Raw genomic sequence first — 24,337 nt, 5'->3', positions numbered from 1 at the left:
ACCTAAGTATTAAGCATGAAAGAGTGGTGTTGTTTAGACCACAGGAAAATGGTTTAGTGGAGAGGGTAAACCGAAACATAATGGAAAACATTCAGCTTTCAATTGCTAATGGATAACCTCGGAGGGAGGAGTTGAATAAAATGATTTTGGCTTAAAGGATTACACCTGATTCTGTGATGGATATATCACTCATCATTGCTCTCAAGGGAAGAGAACCGGCCACCAAAGAATCGCCTATGTTGTTACAGAATAAGAGGCAAGTGTTGGTGGACCAGGGGGCAATAGGAAGAAGAGTGAGTGAAATGCAGAGAGCAATTGAACACGCTTATAACAACAAGAAACATACAAAAAAAATTGTACTGCAGTGTGGAGATTGGGTCGTGGTGAGGAAAACTGGATTTGTTAGAAAAGGAGAGGGTAAATATTCTCAACCCCGGAAAGTAATTAGTGAAAAAGGAAATGTAGCTGTAGAGTGGAGTTTTGGAAGCCTGAGTAGAGTCAATAGACCAGATGAATAATGTAACATGTATTATAGAGAGTTATACATGAACTTTAAGATGTTGTTCATAGATATATGTGTGAAGTATAAGATGTTTTTGAAAAAATAATTTTGGTTGGCAATTTTAAGTGAATATGTAGATAATTACTCTGAATTTTTTAATATTTTAATAATATCGGTATAATGGGAAGATGTGAGGAATGTTCTAACTCATGATGTAATGTAAAGAATATGGGAAGGGGAGAACTCTGAGGGCCGGCAGTTGGATGAGCTGTAGGCTAGCTGGAGGTTGCTGTAACTTGAAGTAAAAAAGAAGATTGAAAGGCTCTCGAGTGTGTGAAGATTACTACAGAATCAGTCATTCTTTGTACTAGTTACCACTATTTACCATTTTGGTCATCCATTTCAGGCTCATCTGTGCGAAGATGTATCTTGCATTTCTTGCATTAGCCATCTCCATTTCAGTAAACAAATATTAGTGATACTGGCCTAGTGGATCACCTAAAATAGTCCATTTACAATGCAACATCCATTTTTCAAACAGCTCTAATTGATTTTGGTGGCAGTGGTTACAACCACACAAGGAATATCAATATCAGAGGAATATCAATAGCAGATTGGTTGCCAATGCATTCTTGGTGCAGGGGCACAGTGATGCAAACTTTATTTGTTCTACCATCACTCAGTGCTGTTTCAATGCCACTGAATCTGCTCAGTTTTCTAATCTTGGTGAAAGCAGACCATCTTAATGCCACTTAGCAGCCACTTGTTTCTGGCTTGAAACAACCCATATTGAATGTATGTCCACATACACAGTTTTGTGGACATCATGAAGTCTCTCAAAGATTCAGGGAGCATAAGTAGGTTCTGTACACAAAAGTTATTAATTACCAGAAGGTTCCTGGCCTTTGAGAAGTTCTGTGAACGAGCCAGATTCTTGAAATGAACAACTAACCTTTCCTATGTTTCAGCTGCTTTTTGAATGTAAATTGACTCATGCTCCAGGTTTGGATGCATATCTTTACATTTCGTCATATTCCATGTCAATGCATGTAGTATCAGCTGATAAAATATGGCTTATTATTGTTTTTTGACCAATTTACCATATTGAATGCTTAGAAATATCATCACTTATTTTCATATACACATACAGCAGTCCAAGAATTGTACAGCATTCTGAAAAGTTGTAGATTGTGTCAGAATCCTGAAATTTATTTGTGTGGAACCAAGGACACCACATCTGATCAGGAATTTTTATATCCATTGAGAAAGTGGCAACCTATCATGAAGTCTTTCACGAGGTTGTCAGTGTGTTTAATTTATGGTAATCGAGTCTAGAAGTTTCTTAAATGTTCACGGTCCTAACACACCAATATGCTGTGCATTGTGTTTGCTGACAAAGGCATGCAACCGTGCTTGTTCTCAAAGAAGCCAGTTTTATAATACTTCTCTTTGGACACTGGACTGGTGGCCTCCAGAGCTGGACACACTGCCCACACCTTCAACTAAAGTAAAGAACCTGGGATTCCTCAAAGACAGCAAACTGAAATTCAAGGACCAAGTTATTAAAATTACCTCTGCCCCTCTTTGCTCCCTAAGTCTTATAAAAAAAAATCGAAAAATGTCGGCCTCCAGAACTTTAAAAAACAGTAACCATTGCCTTGGTCTTCACAAGGATTGACTACTGCAATAGTCTCTATCCCACTCTTGCATCAGGTCTTTTGAAAAGATTACAGATCTTGCCAAACCCTGCTGCTCGCCTCATTTTTAAAATTCCCAAATATGAATCGGCCAAAGATGCCATTAGGAAACTGCATTGGTTACTAGCTAGACAACGATGCAAGTTCAAAGCCCTCTGCCTGGCATATAAATCCCTGCACTTATTCGGGCCAGACCATTTCAAGAGGAGACCTAAATGGTATGTACCAGTCAGAGCACTGCGCTCGGGCTCTGCCAGGAACATGACGGTCCCTCCATTCAGGAAGGCCATGTGGGGGGGTGGAGAGTTTTTTCCGGGCTACTGCGATGCTCTGGAACAGTCTGCCAGTGACACTAAAAACAGCCCCCTCCCTACTTAGTTTTAGAAAAGCCCTAAAAACTTGGCTCTTCACACAGGATTAGAAGGCATCCTGTGCACTCGTCCAGCCCGCCACAGACATTGCCACTGCCTTTAACTGGACCTCCATAGCGCCAAGACGCCCCTGGGCATGAGTTGCCCATATATAAATTGTATCTACATTACAGTATCAAGTCCTTTCAGCATTTGACCAGCTGTATTGCAGGTGTATAATTTTCTAAGTATCAGTGCATCTGAACTGACTTTTTTCCTTTCAAAATTGTCTCCTCGGTTTTGAATGGTTCATCTGACTTACAGTTGCATCACTTTATTTTGATACAAAAGAATCCATAGCCATGACCTCGAGTGCAACTCTTTAGGTGACAATGTTGACATTTGTGATGAGTTACTCAGGATTAAATTGAAGTCCCTAAAACTCTAATCTGGACATTTTAAATAACTGGGACACATAGTTGATTAGCACAAGCAATTTGTTTCTGAATAGCTACATGGCATCTAGGGCCTTATTTAGAGTTTGATGAATGGGATATTCTATCAAAACAAGCCTTATATCCTGTCGGCCATATTACAAGTACCATAGATCATAATGTACTTGCAATACAGTGAACAGGACATACCCCACATTTGTGACGGAGTATCCCATCTACCAACCACTAAATAAGGCCATATACTTCCCGGCATCTACCTTCAGAATGCCTGCATCTCAGTTTTAGATTTTAGTCAAATAGTTGTTTTGCCTTGGAGGTCATATTTTGGTTGGTTATGATTGGAAGGTGGTAGTTCTTGCGCAAAACTGAACAATACATCTGGTGGATAAACAAGTGCCCATGATCCCCACATTTAGTTTTTTTTCTCTCGCCCTCTTCATGGGAGATAATGAGAAGTGAGTAATGCAAATACAATTTTAACAAAGAAAAGTCAGAGTAAAATTAGGAAAAAATAATCAACGGAGGGATAATGAAGTCTTAACAAATAAATGAATTCTAAAACAAAATACCCATAAACTTCGGTAAAAGAGTATCTTTGGAAAAGAAAGTAGTTGAATGGAAGAAAGGAATAGATTAGCACTGAAAATCTCAAAAGTGTTCATTTCAACAGCAACATCCACTGATTATTTATGAAAGGACATTTGTGCACCAAGAATATATACTCAGGCCTGTAAGGCTGGCATGAAGTCATTTTCCTTGTTAGGTCTATGCTGATTCTCTGTGATCATGTTGTAGGATTACCAATGAGTTTGTTAAAAGTGTAGCCGAGGGACAGAGCAACTCTTCAGGACGGGATCTAACAAGTTCAGAAATCTTGAGCACAGCTTCTCAGAGATCACCACAGACTTCTGAGTAGGTCCAACTGTTCTCCACCATGGCCAGATAGACTCATGTGTAGTTTGCACACTTCTCGTTCTCCATCTTCATAACTACACAGGTCTACAGCAGGAGCATACAGGGTTGGAGTAATTGAACTTTAACTAGTAGTTGAAAGTATTATTGAAGATCAAGAACTTTACTGGAGATAGTAGCCAAATGTAGCAATTTTAGACTAGTGGAGAGCTGAACAAAAATCAAGAAAAATATCCATATTCTTCAGCAGGAGAGGAGGAACCTCCTATGATTTGCCAAAAGGGAGTGGTTTCAGAAAAACAAGATTAATGCATATGCCGTCTTTCTATTACTGGGTAGTAAGCCATTATTTATTGGCCCCAAGCATAATCAACACCCCTTTCAGGATAATGTGATTTCAGCAAAGCCATCAGGTCTAAGAACTTTCACTGGGTACCTCTAACATAATCCAAAATACATATGTTCTTTAAGAAAGCATGTTTGCATTTCATGCTAAATTCCACAACTTGATGCAGCAAAGACATTCCACTCTGATTAGGAGTAGTACATGCCATAATAACCCACTGTCTAGGGTAACAATGATTCATTTGTTTGTATTTAACTTGTTTTCAATATAGTACCTGCTTGCTCCAGGTGGTTTAGAATGCTGGTCTAGTTTTTTCTAATACCTCTATTTTCAGTGTGAGGTATGAAGAGGAGATATAGTGCATGCCTGTTAGACCTGGCACCTTTGGCATAGGTCTCCCTTCCACTTTTTGCCTTTGCCTCCTGTGTTTTTGCTGTGTGTTGGACTCCATTTTGCTGGTCTAGATGCTTTGGACACTTGGCACTGCTGTTCAGTGCCAAAGTGCAAGTGGTCCCTTTGTGAATTGTTGTTATGGATTAGTGATTCCATGATTGGCATATTTGATTTACTTGTCAGACCCTAGTATAGTGCACTGTGTGTGCCCAGAGCCTGTTAATGATTGTGTCACCCATAGAAGGAGACTGTAAAATGTAACTCTGGCCTGCCATTGCAGAGCCTGTGTGCAGTCTGGGACTGCCATGTCGACTTGGCAAGTGCACCCACTTGCCAGGCCCTACCCTTCCCTTTCTTACATGCCAGGCGCCCCTAAGGTAGGGCCCAAGGTACCCCTGTGGGCAGGGTGCAATGTATTTGAAAGATAGGATATTCCCTGATGTGTGTGGTATGTCCTGATAGTGAATTACTGCCCATTTTGTTTTTCAATATTGCAAGGCTACCTGTTCCCATAGGACAGAATGGGGAGTTTGTTTATAACATCTAATAAACAAAACTGGCTCTGGGAACAAGGTCGTTGTGAGGACACCGCCCGCCGCAACGCTCCGCTTCACAACGCAACCGCGACGTTTGCCCAGACCGACTCACAACGCTGTGTTGGTCGCAACAAGAAAGGTACCATTGCCAAGTCTGTCGACGCTTTGGCTGGCCCATATCGACACGGTCGGCTGGAATTGTTAGACTCTGACATATTCAGTATCGCAGTAGCCCCAGGAGGAGCTATCAAAGCGGGAGAACTGTGTTTTATTGATTTTCCTGCAATTCAAAGGTTATTTTGCACAAGTACTATTTTTCAAGAGTATTGTATGTTGGATTTTTATCGTATTTGGTCTTGTTAATTTAGAGAAAGATTTACTATTTTTCTAAACTGGTGTGGTGTCCATTTGTAGTGTTTTCACTGTAGTATTGTATGTGTTCACAAATGCTTTACACACTATCTCTGAGATAAGCCTGTCTGCTCGTGCCAAGCTACCAAGGGGGTGAGCAGGGGTTATTTTAAGAGTGTAGCCCCCTTGCCCTGACTAGAAGCAAGGGTCCCTATTTGGACAAAGGTACCTACCTCTGCCAACTACAGACCCCCATTTCTAACAATGCCCTTGTGTGTGAGAAAGACAGTTTTTCATATTGAGTGAGTTTTCAGGGCTAAACAAATGAGGGAATTAAGGACATAGAGACATTCTGTTGACATATCAATTGCTGGTTATCAGCCTGGTGGCACTGTGCAGGACTGCTCTGCAGGGAGCTGGATATGTCTTAATGATGCCAGAGAGTAAAGTGTTCGGATATCATAAACACAATATCACCAAAGTTTGACTTGCTAATTTGACCTTTTGTTTAGGACTAAATGGATTGACATTGTACAGAAGCAGTATGTGGCAAATGACAATCCTGGAAGACTTCTTGAAATAACATAACCTCTGTATTTATAGAGCACCGGTTCCCCAATTGCTGAGTCTCTTGGAGGTGAAAAACAGATATGTGAGAAATTGTGTTATTGGTTTAGGGGGGTGAGTTCCTTTTCAAGTGACAACAACAATCTAATACATTATTTGAGACAAAACAACAAAAATCCAATCTGTACAACCAAAGATATGCAATTTTAAAGATTTAGGTGAAAAAAGTGCCTAAAAGCACAAAGCACCAACAGTGGTTATCTGGTTAATCACCTTGGAGGCAACTCAACATTCTCATGAAGTGTCCTTGTATTACCATTTAGCAATGTAGGAAGTGCCCAGGCAAAAGATCTGTATGTTACAGTGGCCATAGGTCTAATGTTGATGGAGAGCCTGATGGATTGCCGGACTGTTTTAAAGGCTAAACCGAATTTGCTTAGTCATAAAACAAAAGGTTACTTATCTTCAGTGATATTATTTCTGGTGAATATCACTATTGAAACATTTCATATTCAGTCACCCTTTGTATCATGATCTGTTATGTTCAAGCCTTGAAAGTTCCTCCAGATTGCATTCATGCTCATCCAATCAAAGATATAGCTGTTTCTGCAGCTTTTTCCAGAGGTGTCCTTGTTGCCAACATCTACCAGATTACTGTCTCACGTTTCAGGCATGCTGTGACTGGTACTTTGCCTGAGCTGTGTTGCATGATTTCCTTGATTAACCAGCACTACTGAATCCCACCACCAGGGACTCATTCATAAGTTGACAAATCTTTGGGAAGATACATCAATCAGAATAAAGTTACTTAACTTCAGTAGCAATATTTCTGGTGGATATGTATTCTTCCTACAGATTTATCGCCACCCTCCCTCTTAGTGCCATGATCATTAAGACCCCAAGATATGAAAACATGTTACTTGCTGTACTTGTCTCTGTGGTGGATCTCTCTCCACATACCTCCCTGGGCTGGAAAATGTTTACTAGGAACCAACAGCATGGATGCCTAATATGCCCGGTGACATCACATGTCAAGGTAGAGTTGTGGCTGGAGCCAGGTGAAACCATCTGGCAGCATTGTGAAGTCACTGCTGGGAAAAAGGTTTACAGGACTAGTCTGAATCCTGGAAGGAGTATTCTTATGGTAAGGGATCTGCAGGAAGATGTATCCACCAGATCTATCCATCATAGGTTTAATTTTACAACTTGTGTAGATTGCAAACTAATTAGGGATTCCAAAAATACCCTAGCACTTGAGCGAAATTATACTAAGGGAGAGATTTCTATGTGTACATCTGCTTCTGCCAAATGGACCTCTGCAGATTGTCTGAACATACGTACTAACAATGTGTGGCGTAAAAAAGAAATGGTGCCCAATAAATACAACCCATTAAATACAGGTTTGGACTATTCTCCCTTGAAAACTCCTTTTTTCAGGAGTAATTTTGCACATGCTTCCAGGTTGTTAAATTCCAAGCAAGTCATATGTATGGGGGGGTGGATGCACTTTGGCTCCCTTCAACTTGGTACACTCACCTTTTCTACTAACAAACCAAACGTTATAGAAGAAAATCTAACTTTCAAGTGAATATTCTACAACAATGATGACCTGATTTACAACAGTGTTATGCAAGAAAGCCTTCGATTTGAAAAAATAAACAATTTATGACTGTCAAGCACCTTTTTCAAAATGTGACAAGGCACTTTTGCAAGCCGTTGCAACCTGCAAAATGGATTTTGCTACGTTTTCGAAGTGGCAAATAGGGGAGGGGATTGAAAACGTTGTTCCCTTGCTACTTATCAATCGCATGCCATTGACGAGTTACTGACACCTGATTTGGGTAAGTAATTAATTTACAATTATGAATCATGACTGCCAATCTTGGGCAAAGCAGACAGTAGTGCAGGGAAGGGGTCTCCAACCAGTAGCTTGTGGGCTACTGTGGCTCTCCAGCTACCTCTGAGTAGCTCACCTGTGTGCAACCCAGCTTATCAAATTAGAAATCTTTTGCTTGGTTGAATTAATATACATATAAAAAGTTGAAATTATACAACACTAATATTATTAGTAGCTTTCAATGCATTTCATTGAACATAAGTAGTTCTCAGTACATAAAAGGTTGGAGACCACAGGATGCTTCCCCCGATCCACACACAAAAACATTTGTGGAAGCAGCACGGCCCCTTTAAGGGTTACAGACTGCCTTTAAAAAGTATTTTCCTGATAGGAATGCAAATACAATATTATAACACAGTTGTCACTTGCCCTATGCGCAGGGTGCCGTAGAACGCATTCAGTTTAATTAAAATGTATTAACAACTTTCACCACCTCTTTCAAATCCACATTTTCACAATGTGGCTGGTTAGTGCACCCTTCACATCTCCCTTTCCATGGTAAGGACTTTTGGGCCCCAGGGCAAGGCCTATTTTGAGGACCCCCTTTTTGGAATGAATTTGAATTTATTACCCATTTTCAAGTAATGTAAGTCCTGGTGAGGCCATAAAATGCTGAATCACATGTCAAACTTTGAGAAACGGGGGCACACAAAAGCAGCTAAAAGCTTAGGTCACTTGCGTGCCTGCCAAACAAAAACTTAAATAAAGTTTAAACAATCATGAATGACGCCATTTCTTTTTGCATTTGAATCTAGATTTTACATGAAATTTGGTGTCTAACCATCTGGTTCCTCCCCTTGTAGGAAAGACAATATATGTGTGATTCGGTGGATGGTAGACTAAAATGATATTTGAACACATTGCATTACTGAAAACCAAAGCACCAATCCAAGTGGTGGCTCCTACACTAAGGCAGAGGAGTGTCACCCCACTGCTCTGTGAGCAGTTCAAAAAGGAAAAAAGATAATAACGCAATGTTATTATCATTTTATTTTTCCATACTGGCTTAGGTGCTGGGTGGGGCAGGGCAGGGCTGGGCTGACCAGAGCAGGAAGAGGAGTGGTGGGCACTCTCTAAGTACGCATGATAGTTTGGCCTGCCGTCTTGGGCCTGCCAAATAGTCATGTGCACTTGCATGTTCTCCACCCTGCTGCACAGGGTCCCAGTCCCTGTCTGAGCGCCGAACCAGAGCACTCAGACCAATCACAAAGCTACTGTCATGCTGGTGACAGCAGTGTCGTAATTGGCTAGGGGAGCCTGTGTGCTTCCTGCACAACCCATAGTTATGTTGTAGAAAGAAAGAAAAAAGTCAGAACATGTTTTGTTTTAGCGGAGCAAATATATTTGCTGGAGAAGGAACATGAGGAGGAGCTTGTTAAGGCTATTAAATGATCAGTTACAGATGCTTAGATGGATCAAAGAGAAAGCTGCATCATCCCACTTACAATATTGTACTCCTCTATACATGTAAAGAGAGTTGATGGGATGCATATTAGCATACAAGCTAAGAGCTAATACATCTGTTAATACAATTAAGCACATTAGGAATGAGTGTGGAGAAATGTATGCAAGGCCATCTAAATTATTGAGCACATTGGAATTATCAATCAGTATTTATATTCCAATGAAGACCGATGTTTGGAAGGGGACAGTGAAGCATATTTAGGGTAATAACACAATTAGTGGAAATGCAATGGAGGAAGATTATATTTCTATAGAGTTTTGTGAAATCTTTTGGGAAACTCAAGCGCCATTCTACCAGGAGGTCATTAATGCTATTCCTAGGGGTGACAAAACAACACCAACCATGGTATGTAATTTTGTTGATAAATGCTAACACTTAACTTTATTCTAAGTTCTTTGCTATTGGCCTTTCAAAAGTGATAAAGGGTGTTTGAAAATCAACATGTGATTTATACCAGACCATAACATCGCTGCTCATGTAAATATGGCCATTACACTGTTTGAAGGAGCTGAGGCACTATGAAAGAATGTTGGTGTGGGCCTCCATGTAGAGAAAGCATTTGAGAAGGTCTTCTGACGATACCTGAGGGCTGCTATTAAAACTCGTGGGATTTGGTCCAGTATTTATCACTCTCATACAGAGGCTGTATAAGATGCTCCCGGCAAAAATAGTCTTTATGTGCATAGTTCCAATTAAGATGGTCTTCAGTATGCAATAATGATGCCATATCTCTATCTTGCTTTTATCCTTATATCTGAAATCTTATCTTAGGAGAATTAAAGGCACTGAATCTATACATCTGGCTACATTTTGCAGAATTCTAGTAGTGGCTGAAACTGATGATATTGTAATCTTCTACAATACTGTAGAAGGGGCTATCTTAGCTATAAAATAAAGTCAGATCTATTTCCAATATGATTTCAGTGTCTCTAAGACACAGAGGGCCTGATTTGCACAGGGCCTCCGCACTCGTGGCAGAGGCCTCGCAGTCTTGGGGGAGTCTGTGCACTCAGGGTGGAATCTCCACAAGGAGAAATTTCATTGCAGGGTTTTCACCCCGAGTGCGGAGATCCCACGACTGCGCAGCCTCCGCTACTAGAGCAGAGGCCCTTTGTGATTCAGACCTAGATTGTTGATAAACTTAACACAGCCAGGCAAATTTCTCGTGTAGTAACAGATACTGTAATAGAATAACAAATAAGGTTGAAGACATGTGAAGCTTAATTATGAATCTATTCTGAAAATCTGAATTGCTAAAATGAAAAATTGGTAAAGGTTACCTATTTCATCAGTGGGATGATGCAATCTTGTAAAGATTGCAATACTACCCAAGTTTCTATATTTGTTTAAAAAAATCTTTTTATGTTTTCAATGCATTTTTTCGTAGCCTCAGCTTTTCCACCTGTAGATTTATTTTGGGTTATAAGAAGGCCCACAAGGACATCAAATTTCAGAAACTTCTGATTGTGATGAGATGATGGGCACTTCCATATTTTCAGTTTAACTTTTTGGCCACTTTGAAGAAACAACACCTTAATTAATTGCATGCCTGAAATTGGGCACCTATCTATCAGATATGCTTTGGACTTAATAATGGTGTGCTCCAACTTTTAATGACATTAAAGAACAGTTTGTGTTACCTAGGGGGCGCGATTTTCAAATATTTACAGATGTGAGAATTTCTAATTAAGCTACATAGTGCTGGCTGAAACATTAATAGGAGTCCTACAGTGCAGATACTGGACTCTGGGCCTGCTTTGGTTAACATCAAAACTTTATATCCTTTATTTCATGAGTCAGTGTCTAATATCATTAAACATATGGCAATTCGATGGCCAAACAAACCCACTATAAAAATATCTAGTGATATTCTTTTTTAAAGTCATTATGACTCTGAGGTATTTATAGCAGCAAATTCACAACTCCAACATTTTTGCACAATTATTAACCTATATTATAAGCAGCGACTGCAAGGCCTGGGCTAAAATTCCGTTCCACTCGCGGAAATTGCGATAATTTGACATGTTCGTGTTCCGCAGAGAGCGCGAAAATGTAAAAATTTCCGCAATCCGCATTTTAATCGGAAATTTTTTGCTTGCTCACGCTGTAAAATAATACATTCTCGCGTGTGCGCGATCGCCTTACCTGAATCCCCGCGTTCGCCGACAAGTTTTCCCGATCCGGTCGCGTTCTCCACGAGATGTTGGATTGTTGGTAGCCATTTGCGCTGTCTCGCGACAGTTGGCGCCCGCAGTAACGTCATTCGTCGCGCGATCACGTCTTTCTTCTCGCGATCATGCACCGCGAGACAAGTGAAAACAAGATGGCCGCACCCGCGAGCAACCGCATGGGTAAGTTGGCGAGCCGCGACCCGCAGAAAATACCGCGAACAGGCGGGAAAAAAACTTCTGCATCTTCGCGATATTTCCGCGTGTTTGTGGAGATTTTTAACATTTTCGCGATAATTTGCGAAAGTGAATTTCGCAAATTCCGCCCACCCCTAGCGGCGGCTCCGCTAAGGCGGAGGATCATCACCCCACTGTTCAGTGGAGCTGTTCAAAAAAGTTAGTCATAATCAGTCATGCCGCCAACCAGCCACTCCACTATTCCTGGTCGTCCACTGACTACGAATGTTGGAATCTTCATAACTTAATCTCTTCTGCATTGATGGTCCACTGCTACTACGGAGCGGTGTTCCTCTGAAGAAGGGTCTCCCGAAATGAAATGACACTGAACACGCATTGTGGAATATGATGCTAAAATGAATTGTACAATAAATGTTGCGTTCATTAAACATTGTTTGTAAATGATATATTGACAATCCTGTTAGACAATCAGAGTGTTTACTGATTTGTCAATTCGCCATTTGAATGGCTGTGGCAGTCACATATTATTGATGTTAAAAAGGAACAAAGAATTACATTAATTGTGTTTATAAGAGAGAGAGCACCTGAATCAAGAGCACCGTAAGGACCGGAGTAGTGAACCTTGTTACATGTTACAGGATCTGTATACATTAACATTTGAAGCTTTAGAGCTTAACACTCTCAGGGCCATTCACAGAATGGCTGAATCGAGACATACTATGTAGAATGTTTGCGAAACAGAATTTAGAGCACCATCAGAACCATGCATGGCTTTACCATGCTGTCTTTACAATGACATGTAGTTACCACTGCATTGCTTTACCACGCAAGTCTTTACAACAACTTGCCATCAGGAAAGCGGCGTTGTCCAACGCTTTTCCTACTGTTGTGCAGGATAGATTTGGAATAGTAATTTGTACCTCTCCAAAGTCCATTGCTTTCCGCTAAGGCAAGTTGTTGATCATTATAATTACTTGCGTGGCAAAGACACATTGTTGTAAAGACCACGTCATAAAGCCATGTGTTGTAATGATTTGCGTGGTTCCAGGATACAACTAAATGTTCATATGACTTCACAATGGTTTACTGTGCTCAGGATGTGGCATTAAATGTAGTTATGTTATAAAATAAGCAAAAAATACTATTACATTACATATAGCCTAATGCAAGAGCATATTATATACGTTTAAAAAAGAAAGAAAAGACATTTTTTCGAGGCAGATCTTTTCCATTTGGTGGCCTTGAATTACTAACGTTTTTTGTTTTTTTAAATTCTTTTTATTAAGACAAAAACAAGCTTCAGATACAAGCATACCTCACTATATATATACAAGGCATGTAAACGACATGGCAAATACCAGGCGTTATAAAACGCAGTATACAATTACATTGTAGGTAGTGCCGCACGCTACCCACTGAAACAAGTCTCTAAACCCTCCTCGAAAACCCATTTAGTGCCCCTCATAAGTCCCCTCACAGACCCCTGTACAATGTCCATGGCCCCTACATTTTCTCCCATTTGGGGGGGCAACCACTGGTTTGATACACCACTTGCTCTGCACTATGACACCAGTCCATATTGCAGAGCCATGCAGCCTCTGTCGGGGGTTCCGTAGCCCCCACGCACGTGCTATGTTCCTCTTGGCGACCCCCCTGCCATCTCTAACCACAGCTTGGCCCACTTCAGCCATGTGATCTCTCCAGTGACGCCGAGATCATGACATCTGGACTCCAGCGGGACCTGTGTACCCACCACAGCCTCCATCACATGGGCAATGCCCTTCCAGTACTTCTGAATCCTCGGGCAGGACCACAGAATATGAAAGAATGATCCCCTCTCGACACACCCCCTGGCACATAACTCGGAGTCCCCCCTTAATACGGACTAGCACCCCTCTCAAGGCATATAACCTGTGACGGGTGCGAAGTTGAACAAGTCGAAAGCGTGCTCTGATGGCTATTTCCCTGGGACACTGGAGGGCCTCCGCCCAATCATCATCCTCCAAAAGACCCACATCTGTTTCCCAGGCCTCCCGCAGGGGACCCAGGCAGTCCAGAGTATTGTTTACCAGTTTTTTGTACGTCAGTGACACCACCTCCTGGATCATGGTGTCCAAAAGAAGCCTATCATCCAATGGGGAGTATTCTGGAAGCACAGTCCCCTCTTTCAAATGGCAATGAAGTGCCGAATGCAACTCTCTGTATCTAAGAAATTCACCTTCCCCCATTTGGAAGCCCTACCTTAAGCTATTGAATGTCACCATTTTACCGCCTTTCCAGATGTTCCCGAGCACGTCAATACCTATAAGGCTCCACTTCCGGAAACCCTGCAGTCTGTGCACTTCGTTCAGAAAGTCTCCCTCCCATAGTGGGGTCTGTTCACTGAGTTTCAACTCCCACCCCGCCATTCTAGTTGCTTTATGCTAAATATCTATGACCGTATTATTGTGTGGTGGCAGCCCCTACCCCTGCAGTACAATTCCCCCAAGTGATTATGCTCACCCAAGACCAATCTGTCCACCCTGTAGGCTGGTTCGTCCAGTGGGGAAAAGACCCACCCGTTAACGTGTATAAGATGAGCAGCCCAGTAGTATTTCCTAATATCCGGGACTGCCAGCCCCCATCATACATCCCCTTCTGTAGTTTCTTGAGCCGAATCCTGGGACCGCCCCCCCCCCCATAGTAACTAGCGTAGTTCGGACTTGATCGTTTGACAGAAGGAGTCCTGAATGTGATAGGGAGTGTTTTGGTAGGCGTACAGTAAACGCGGGAGGGCCATCATCTTGAAGAGGACTGGCCGCCCCATATGGGAGATCGGGAGCCCCCTCCAGTGCGTCGCGTCATCCCGCAACCTGGAGAGCTGCACCTGTAAATTCAATTGTGTAAACTCCGCTTCAGTCTTGATTATCCATATACCCAATTACTTAAATTTATCCTGCAGGACCATTTCCGAGCATGCCGATGTCAGAACCGGAGTGTCCCCGGCTAGAGACAAAAACAATGACTTTTCCCAGTTGAAAGGATATCCAGAACTAGATTGTATCATGTGAATGAACCTATGAAACGTTTGTCGGGCCGGTGTATGTAAAGAAGGATATCATCCACATAAAACAAAATGCGCTCTTCCCAACCCCCCCTAGATCGATCCCCCTCACCACCGGGTCCCTCCTAATCTATGCCGCCAATGGCTCAAGCGCCAGCGCAAATAGCATCGGGGACAGAGGACACCCTTGGCGCGTCCCCCTGTGCAATGCAAAGGCTCTTGAAATGACCCTGTGAACCTGAACTCGGGCCATCGGGCCAGTGTATAACAACCGGATCCACTTTTGCAGCTGCGGGCCAATGTCCACTTTCCCCAGCACAGCAAAAAGGCATGGCCATTCGATGCTGTCAAACGCCATCCTCGCGTCTAACAAGAAGAGAGCGGCTGGGACATCCGGCTGCCTTTGAGTCATATACATGACTTCATATAAACGTCTCAAATTGAGCATCGTGCTCCTATGAGGCATAAAGCCCAATTGATCCGGGTGAATCAAAGATTGCAAAACCGGGCCCAACCGGTTCGCGATAATCTTGGATAGAAATTAGCCTCGAAATTTAAGAGGGTGATGGGTCCGTAGGAGCTGCAGAGGTCATGCGGTTTTCCTTTTTTAAGAAGTACAACAATAGTCGCCATTCTTGTGTCTTCTGGAAGTTGCCCCATTCGGACCCGCCGCTTGCCCAGATTGCAAGACTCTCATAGCATTTTCTACTTCTTCCAAGTAGAAGTCAGAATCGAGCGCCTCCCTGTCCTCCGACTCTAGAGTTGGCAGAGAAATGTCGCGCAGGAATTCAGTGCATTCCGGTTCCCCCCATGTGGATTGAGACTGGTAAACGTTTTAGTAATATTTGGCAAAAATTTTCATTAGGGCTGCCCCTGTACCACCCTGTGCCCCCTCTGTGAACCGAATCTCGGAAACCCAGTTGCGACTCCTGTCCCTCCGTTCCAGCCAAGCAATCAGATTGTTGGCTTTGTCACCTAAATCATATACTCTGCGTTGTGTGGAGATCGCGTGAGCCCGAGCCGCGTTTTTTGGCAAGGTCTTGAAGGGATTGTTCTTTGAGCCTGAGGGAATGCTTGAGCCCACCGACACCCCCGGAGTCCGCGGTTACTGTGTGCTCCAAGGCGAGTGTCTCCTGTTCGAGTTCCTCGCAGTTTTCTTTACGTTTAGCACCGCACCCCGCCTGCACAAAATCCCTTGCCACCACCTTGTACGCTTCCCAGAGGATACCGGCGGAGCTAACAGAGCCGACATTTTCAGCAAAGTAAAGTTCAGTGCGTTCCTCAAAGCGCTCCTGAAATTTCTGGTCCCGAAACATAAAGGGATCCAATCTTGGAGGAAGAGACCAGGTGCGAGCTGGCCCGTGAAGCTGCACCTCCACCGGTGAGTGGTCGGATATTCCTTGCGCCTTATGGCACCCATCCTGAAAAAGACCCGCAGAGATAGTATGTGTAAAAATATAATCGAGCCAAGCCCCTGTGCTGTGTGCCGCAGAAATATGAGTATATTGTCTAGACCTGGGATTGTGGCATCTCCAGAGATCCATCAGACCCAGAGCTCGTGAGAATGAGAATAGTGGACGGGGCCCCTTTACTCCAGAGGGGAGAGTTTCCCTATCTATCTCAGGCGTGAGTGTGTCGTTCATGTCACGCCCCAGTAGCAAAAGTCTGGGCGGGAAATCCAGTAGAAACTGATTGACATCTGGAAATGTAATTTTGTGCAGGTGTGGGGAATGTACACTGAGCATATATTTACCACCTGCCACTCCCAAGTTCCTGACAGAGCCGCATAATGACCCAGTTGGTAACACCATGTGCGCTGTATCACCAAAAGGGATCGCATTTGTAATGAGTACGGCTGTGTCCCCGGATCCCGTTGCAAAACCAGCGTGGGCCTGTAGTGTGTATCCATACCTATTAAGGGCCAAGTAAATGTTCCCCCTGAGGTGCATCTCTTGAAGTAAGACAATTTCTGGGGAGTGTCTGTGCAAATACTGTAGAACTATAGTGCGTTTGATTTTGTCCCCCAGGCCATTTTGTTAGGTCGTGTGGCCATGTATGCAGCCTACGCCTACCCCCTTCTGCCCCCAACAAGTAGAGACCCCCCCCCTATGTGCGGCAAGACCAAGCCCATAAAAGGACGTCATCTGACACAAATATTGAAGCATTAGATCTGAAGCAAGAAACACAGAACCACGCAAAAAATACAGAAACCCATAACAGTGACCCCCCACCCTGCAACCCTGCCTTGTAGGTCTAGAACTACCCACATCCCAAATGGCAGAGTGCCTGTCGCCCCAGTGAACAAGAAACTAAAGTAGGGCTGTTTGGCAAAACCACAGGATAGCGCACCCTGCCGGGCCCCCAACTCCACCCCTTAGCACATCATAAAGCCGGAGCATACAAAACAGTGTCCCATCCGGACGTGCCTTAAACCTCTTCCTCGCTGGAGTATGAGCTCTGATATTGGGCAGTAAAGACTGTACCTGAAGTCCCTCAAAGTTATACAACAGTACACAGCAATGGGTCCTCTCCCTCACTTCCCCGGAGATTGTGCTTCACTCATGGGGCTTCCAGGTAGGTGATGTGAAGAACAAGGACTTATCCTTGTCCAGGACTTTGAGCTTGGCCGGAAAAAGCATCATGTATTTGATCCCCTTCTCTCGAAGGGCTTGTTTCACCCCATCGAACATGCGCCTCTCCTGCTGTACTCTCAACGTGAAATCCTGGAAGAACCTTACTGTTGAGTTCTCGAAGGGGAGGTCTCTACTCACTCTAGCCGCCTGCAAAATTGAATCCCGGTCTCTGAAATTTAGGACACGCACAATGATTGTCCAAGGAGGAGCCCCTGGGTTTCGGCTTAGGGATCGGGGCTCTGTGGGCTCTCTCCACAGTAAAAAGAGTAGACAGTCTCTTAGGTTTAAGGTGGTTCAAGATAAGGTCCTCGATGAAGAGATCCATGCTGGGGCCCTCCGCCCTCTCAGGCACTTCCACAACCCTAATGTTTTTGCAGTGGGCCCTCCCTTCCTTGTCGTCCAGCCGCAAGGCCATCAGCTTGTGTTGATGCATCAGTTTCTGTACGCGCTCCTCCAGTTTGCGTGTCGCAGATTGGAGCTCCCCTATGTTCTCCTCCGTTGCTGTGACCCTCTCCGAGGTATTCCCCATGTCCGCCCTCATCAAGTTCATTTCAATGGTAACCTTATCAATTTTGGTCTCCAAAGTCCTTCCCAAGGCTTGGATTCCCGACATAATTTAACCAAGGGACTGCTCTTCTCCGGCCGATTTCTCCCCAGTCGCCCCCTCCTCCGGCGTCAGTTGGCGTGGTACAGCATACTTGTCCAATTTATACATCTGCACAGCAGCGGGGGCCCCCTTTGGTTTCGTCATGGCCTAGTTCTCGCTGTATTGGGGCACAGAGCCCCTTCACCCCACACAAGCCAACTGCGGGCCACCCCTGGGACTTATCTCTGGGCGCGGAGGTCCATGGGCGCGAACTTTCCCCTTGTCACACGCTGCAATACGTGTCACACAGCTTGCTCGCAGCACATGTGGGCCCCACAAAGATGATCCAGAATGGGACTGGGCAAAAGGACATGCAGGGGAAGGCGCCGCTTGCCAAGCCCTATGGATCTTCACCGCTCAGGACTGGGCCACCCGCCGGTCATTGCATCCAAGCAGTAGCCACTGTTCCACCCAATCGCTGATCCCTCGTCGTCACCGGTGAGGTCGGAGGCCGGCAGGGGCTCGAATGCAGCCAAGGATGGTCCCCGCGTCTCTCCCACTCAGCCCGGCTTCACCTCTGTAAGCTGTCACGGCGTGGTCATGTGGGCACTAACAGGCACTCCGCATAAATGGCACATCGTAAGGTCCCAGCCACCAGATGTAGTGGCAACCGTATGCCACACTCAGCGGGCCCGTATGATGCCAGTCCCAGCCTTAACCCCCAGGGGGCGATCTATCAGCCGAGTCTCAGTCCCGGGCCCAGCTTCGTCGGTAGATAGAGCAGGGGGGGCCTGTAGATGCAGCCGTGTCTCCCGCGAATCACCCAGGAAGGGCCCCAGCCCCGGCCACCGCAACTCTGTTCCAAAATGCGGGTCATACCAGCGCAATGTAAGGACCACCAGTGATTTGAGGCCCAGGGGAGCTCAGTGCCAGCCGCCCACAGGCAGCGCGGGTCCCAGGGTGCTCCGCACCGGCACAAGATGCAGTACCAGCTGCAGGCCCCAAGAGGCGGATCTCGAGTGGCAAAGATCCCGAGCCGCGTACTCCAGGGGCAGGCAGTGCTCCAACGTGACTCCGCCCCCTCGCAGTCTGGAGCTCCTCAGTGATTGGCAGGCAGGCGCCTCGCCACCATACATGGGCCGCAGCACCGTCCGGGGTCGGAGACACCTCTCCCGCCTCGGGATGTTGTCGGGAACACATCGCTGGCCGTCTCCGCTGTCCAGGTGCGGGATCAATTACGGATATTGCGGGCTAAAGCGAGGGCCTGGACGGAGCAAGAAGGTTATGCTGCCATCTTGGCCGACGTCAGACCACGCCCCCGAATCACTAAAGTTTTATGATAATTGTTTTGATCCAGAGATTGTCTATCAGAATTATTAGACTAATGTTAAAAGACAACAAAGAAATTTGATTGGATGATAACTGTTCAAAAAGTGCATAATACTCATCTCAAAACATGTTAACGTAAAATTTGTGACGCTTTTCTGAACATATGCAAGAGACACATGATCTTTTAACAGGTGGTGAATCAAACAGAAGTAAAACTAAAAGAGGGACTTGGAAAAAGAAATGGGACTCAGTAAATTGTTTATGTATCACAAATGCACCTGAATCAATTCATCATTTAATGCGGGATGTCATGCATGAAAAAATAAGATATGAGTTGGAGAAACTGGTGCTATTGAAAAACGATATAATGCTGTGCATGATCGGATTAATTTGTTAAATATAGCTTTGTTTTACTAGTGGTTTTGAATGTTTTCCATGCAACACTGATTTTGTATATGTATACATACATAGTTTGCTTGAGAACAATGATATCATTGAAAAATATAGAAATATTAGACCTACCGTGTATGGACAGTGTGGCATTCCTCACGGCTAAAAATTTGACTCCATAGGGAAAGAATGCCCTGGAATGCCCACTGCCATAGAGATGGATGTGTGCTTTACCAGGGAAGGGTTCATCACGGGAGCCAACTCTGAGCTCTCCTCCGTCGGATACCAGAATATAATGTGCGTGCAGTGAAACCGGCCCTGGCCCAAGAAACAATAGCTTCCCACCTGTAAAAGACAAAGACCATTTTCAGGTAAACATAATGTTAATAATTTGTTATGTGTCTGTGTTTAGATAAAGTAAAAGCCAGACATTTATTAAGCTAATTTCAACTAATATTTAAAGCGTCCTTTATTCAGATGAAATCTAATTGACTGTCTGAGTATCTGGAGTAGAATTGTAGGCATATGCACAAATATGTGATCGGAGCTTTGCACGCCTCCTCTGTGCAAGATTCACAAGAGCTATAACACACCTACGCTTTTCAATGAAAGAAATGTTTTAGTTTGCTGATAACATTTGCCCCATTTAACAAACTTGCAGGAAATTTTCTAAAAAGTGAAGACATATGATGGATCCTTTACAAATTTTAGTGGAGGCACCAAACTTGCATCTTCCATTGAAGCGTCCTTATAGGATCTATTTCTACCTTACATCCTGGACCACAACCGCAGGTCCAGCATGGCACACCCGATGGCTCAGACCAGATTCAAACACAAGAGGGTCAAAGTGAGCTTGGTCCTGGTGCTGGGAGCACAACGGAAACAAATCCTCAGATGCCAAAGAGTTCCAGCTGCACTGCGCACTGCGACGCTTGCACTTTTACTTTACTACTTTTCATTTCACACTCATGTACTATGGATATGCATAATGGGGCACATTCACGAAAACACTTATGAGCACTGGAAGTAACACCACAGGAGTTCTCTTCTACTTACTTTTATGTGCCTTTCAGCCGCAAAACATCCAACTCCCTATTAGTAAAAGTGCAAAGAGAACACAGTCCTTTGTATGACTATTCCCTGAATATTCCCATTTCAGATGTTTTGGGGATAATTCACAAAGGCATCTTGGGTACGTACGGCAGTACCATAGAAGCACTTTACTACTTTACTAACACATACTACTTTACGTATTCCAAAATTCCTTTGTGAATAGGCCCTTCTGTTGCAGCCTTGTTGAATGGCCCTGTTGTGAAATCTATTTCTTGCATATGTACTTTATTTGACTGTATACATGTGTACCTGTAAATCTGGACCAAGTGAAAACCTACCTTTGACATAGGTAGGAGCTCTGTAAATTTACTCCAGAGGAACCAATGTTTCCTCTTTACCTTGTAAGAGTCCAACCGCATGCTTAAGTGCAATATAAATTGTTCTGGAATAGTATATGCGCCATAAACTGAGCATTCCTAGCATACATCTCCTGAGAGTAAGGGCTGTTCACAATAAAGACAGGGCTCCCAAGAACACTCAGTTGCCCATATAATAAATCGAAGATTCTAGAGAGTGAATTGTAATGTAGTCTAAATGCAACTCTTGTGATTCTGAAATGCGTCAAAGTTAACAAACACACTACTGAGGTGTGCCCCACTTCCAAATGGCTCTGTGGGATTTACAACTTGTTCATTTAGGTCTTATACAGGCATACTAATGCCATAAATTGCTATTTGACACTAAAGACTGCGGCATTACAGAGTCGAAAAGTATCGGTTGATTGAAGGGTGAAAATAAAATATTTTTATTTTTTGCTAAACTCCATATGGTCATCGATATTCTTATGTGCGATAGAAATCGTATTTCAAAATTTTGCTGGAAGTTGGAATAATCTCGATTTCCTGATCAGTCCTTCTCAATTTCACTCCTTTAAAATAGACATATGCCAGATCGGGATGAAACTGATATTTCAAAATCTGTCAGAATCTATGGTCCGGTTTCTCAGAAGGCTTGGTGGGTGGAGAACCAAATCCTACCTTGCTTCAACTCAGTATGACTGACGGCACTCACAGCGGGTTTCTTGGCCCTGCCACCTCGTGGCCTGATTTAGAGTTGGGTGGATGCGTTACTCCTCAACAAATGTGGCGGATATCCTGTCACCTTGTTACAGGTGCATTATATCCTCTGGCAGCCATCAGGTTTGTGATGGAGTACCCATCAGTCAAACTCTACATCAGGCGCTTGGTCCCTTGGTGTGTCTTAAATTCTATTGTTCCTTCTTAGAATGTGGAACATTGTGGGAGTTCGAGTGGGTCAGTTGGCGCTGGAGATTCCTGGAGAGCGGTTGCACATTGTACGACTTCTACTAATATTTTACAAGTAGCCGGCCCATATCCATCTGGTTCCCCCGTCCACTTCAACAGAGCCATGGTGGTGTGTACTCTATTGCACATATTAGTGGCTAAGCATCTTCAGACTGGGTGAGCAGATCAGAGAAAAAGCAATTGATTACACATGTGCCCCAAAACAGCTTCACTGTGGGGGTGTTCCAAGGCAGAACCTGCATAGGGGAATAGGGTGGTCTTTTGTGGAATGCTACTGTTGTTCATTTGTAGTGTGTTACTGTTACCCAGACTATCGTCCTGCCGCGAGAAACGATTATAATCAAAATGCATGCTTGAAGATTTCCTAAGTGTGACACCATTTGGTTCCAATGTAATGTCTATCTACCTGTCGGTCCCTCTACCTATCTGTTTGTCTGCCTGTCTGTCTGTCTATCTATCTATCTTTGCAACACTATCGATCTATCAATCAATCAGTCTTTATAAAGCACGGCTTATCACACCGGGGGGTATCCGGGTGCTGAACGCACCTATATCAGTTTACGTAGTCTGTTTATCTATCTATCTGTCTATCTATCTGGCTTAGCAACCCTATCGATCTATATCTACCTTAGTAATCTTATCTATGTACATCTATCTTTTCATCCTGATCTATCTCTTTGCAAATTCATATACATATGTGTCTTTCTACATGTTGCAAAATTCGGTTCCGTCCATTTAATACGCCCACATTTTCTACTTTTTGGATCACCTAGTTTTGGGCTTTTTACTGAGGGTGAATCTCAAAACATGTGTCTCACCCACGTTAATCACATGGCAAGTGAACTGTGCATGGTTACCGCAAGGATGCACCTTTGAAGATAAGGTTGTTACGACACATCTAGGGTAAGCGCCACTTGGCTGGTTATACATGAACACATGTGCACACACGTGTGCGAGCTGCGCTGTAAGACTACTGGTGTGTGCACTTCGGTAACTGCACACAGGTAGCATGGCACAGAGGGAACTCTGCAGTGTTAGATATTGACCTGGGAAAGGCCATATAATAATATGGGGCTCTTATAAGTAAAATTACTGTTTAGTCTATAGCAACATTTTATTATATAGATAGGGGGAAGCCTGCCTTAGAGTGCAGTTTTGCCTCCCTTAGGTCTACAAAGTCCAGAGGGGTGAAAAAGATGCACCCAGTTCATATTTGCAGGTCCCAGATTTGTCATATTTCTATGAATTAGCTCAGAATCAGAGCCCAGGCCTTTTGTCAACCTACTGGGCCACCTTAATTACATTTCTCCCCAGCAGAGGGAATAAATACTCCCTCACAAAAAGGAGTTATTAACCGTGCTTCTGAGGAGGAAGGGGTGAAGACGGAAATCTGCATCTATTAATTATCTGCCACATTGTAGCAGGGATGAGGACAGCCCAGGCCCACTGAACAAAGGAGGAAACCCAGAAAACTGGAGCCTACTCTTGAGAGGGCTCCTCTTTTACGTTTGCCAGGAAAGGCCTCAGCAGTGATGTCAGCAAAGGGTGGAGCTGAGCCCCCAAGAGCAGATGTGACCAGTGACGTCTGGATGATGCCATCTTGAATTCTCCTAGCATGCGGTGCAGGAGGGGTGGGGCAGGGGTTGAGAGGTGTTGTGGTATGCTAGGATTGGCCATGGGTGCCTGGCTTCTAGGACCTTTTGCCCCCTTTTAAAAACTCTTGCATAAAGGAGACACGGGGCTGTTCGTGGTTTTCACTGCCAGATCCTGGGACTGTGACTGCCATGGACAACTGGAAGGAGAAACCCCATGATGCCCAAAAGGACAAATGACTTTGCCCTAGTTGACCCAAAGACCATTAGGTCTATCCAAGAGCCAGTGAGGCTGGTCCTCTTAATGGTCTGAGGACCAGTTGGGGAACGATCTGGACTTCTGCATCCAGAGACAAAGACCAGGAGGGGTGCGGGTGCAGGGAGATAGTGTATACAGCGGGATGCAAACTACACCACCTTAGGGCAAGATTGCCCAAATCGGCCCGTGTTCTGACGTTTTCATGATTGGTGACCTTTGACCCTTTTCAAGACATGGGACGTGTGGGTCTTTGCAGCACCATCCTTCAATTAACCGCGGGGTGGGCCAGA

At 44.1% G+C, this 24,337-nt stretch overlaps 1 protein-coding gene across 1 annotated transcript in view; it reads right to left on the bottom strand.

Annotated features, from left to right (window-relative positions):
* PKHD1 (PKHD1 ciliary IPT domain containing fibrocystin/polyductin) overlaps positions 1-24,337 on the bottom strand; it is a 1,788,124-nt gene that overhangs the window by 635,972 nt on the left and 1,127,815 nt on the right. The window contains exon 36 of the mRNA XM_085609531.1: positions 19,951-20,163. Within this exon, the coding sequence (XP_085465657.1) occupies positions 19,951-20,163 (213 nt within the window). The remainder of the gene's footprint in view (positions 1-19,950; positions 20,164-24,337) is intronic.

Source organism: Triturus cristatus, chromosome 6 (assembly GCF_964204655.1).
Source record: "Triturus cristatus chromosome 6, aTriCri1.1, whole genome shotgun sequence".
In the NCBI taxonomy this organism is placed as follows: domain Eukaryota; kingdom Metazoa; phylum Chordata; class Amphibia; order Caudata; family Salamandridae; genus Triturus; species Triturus cristatus.
Note: the sequence above shows the minus strand (reverse complement) of the source record. Positions and strands in the feature narration are given on the sequence as shown.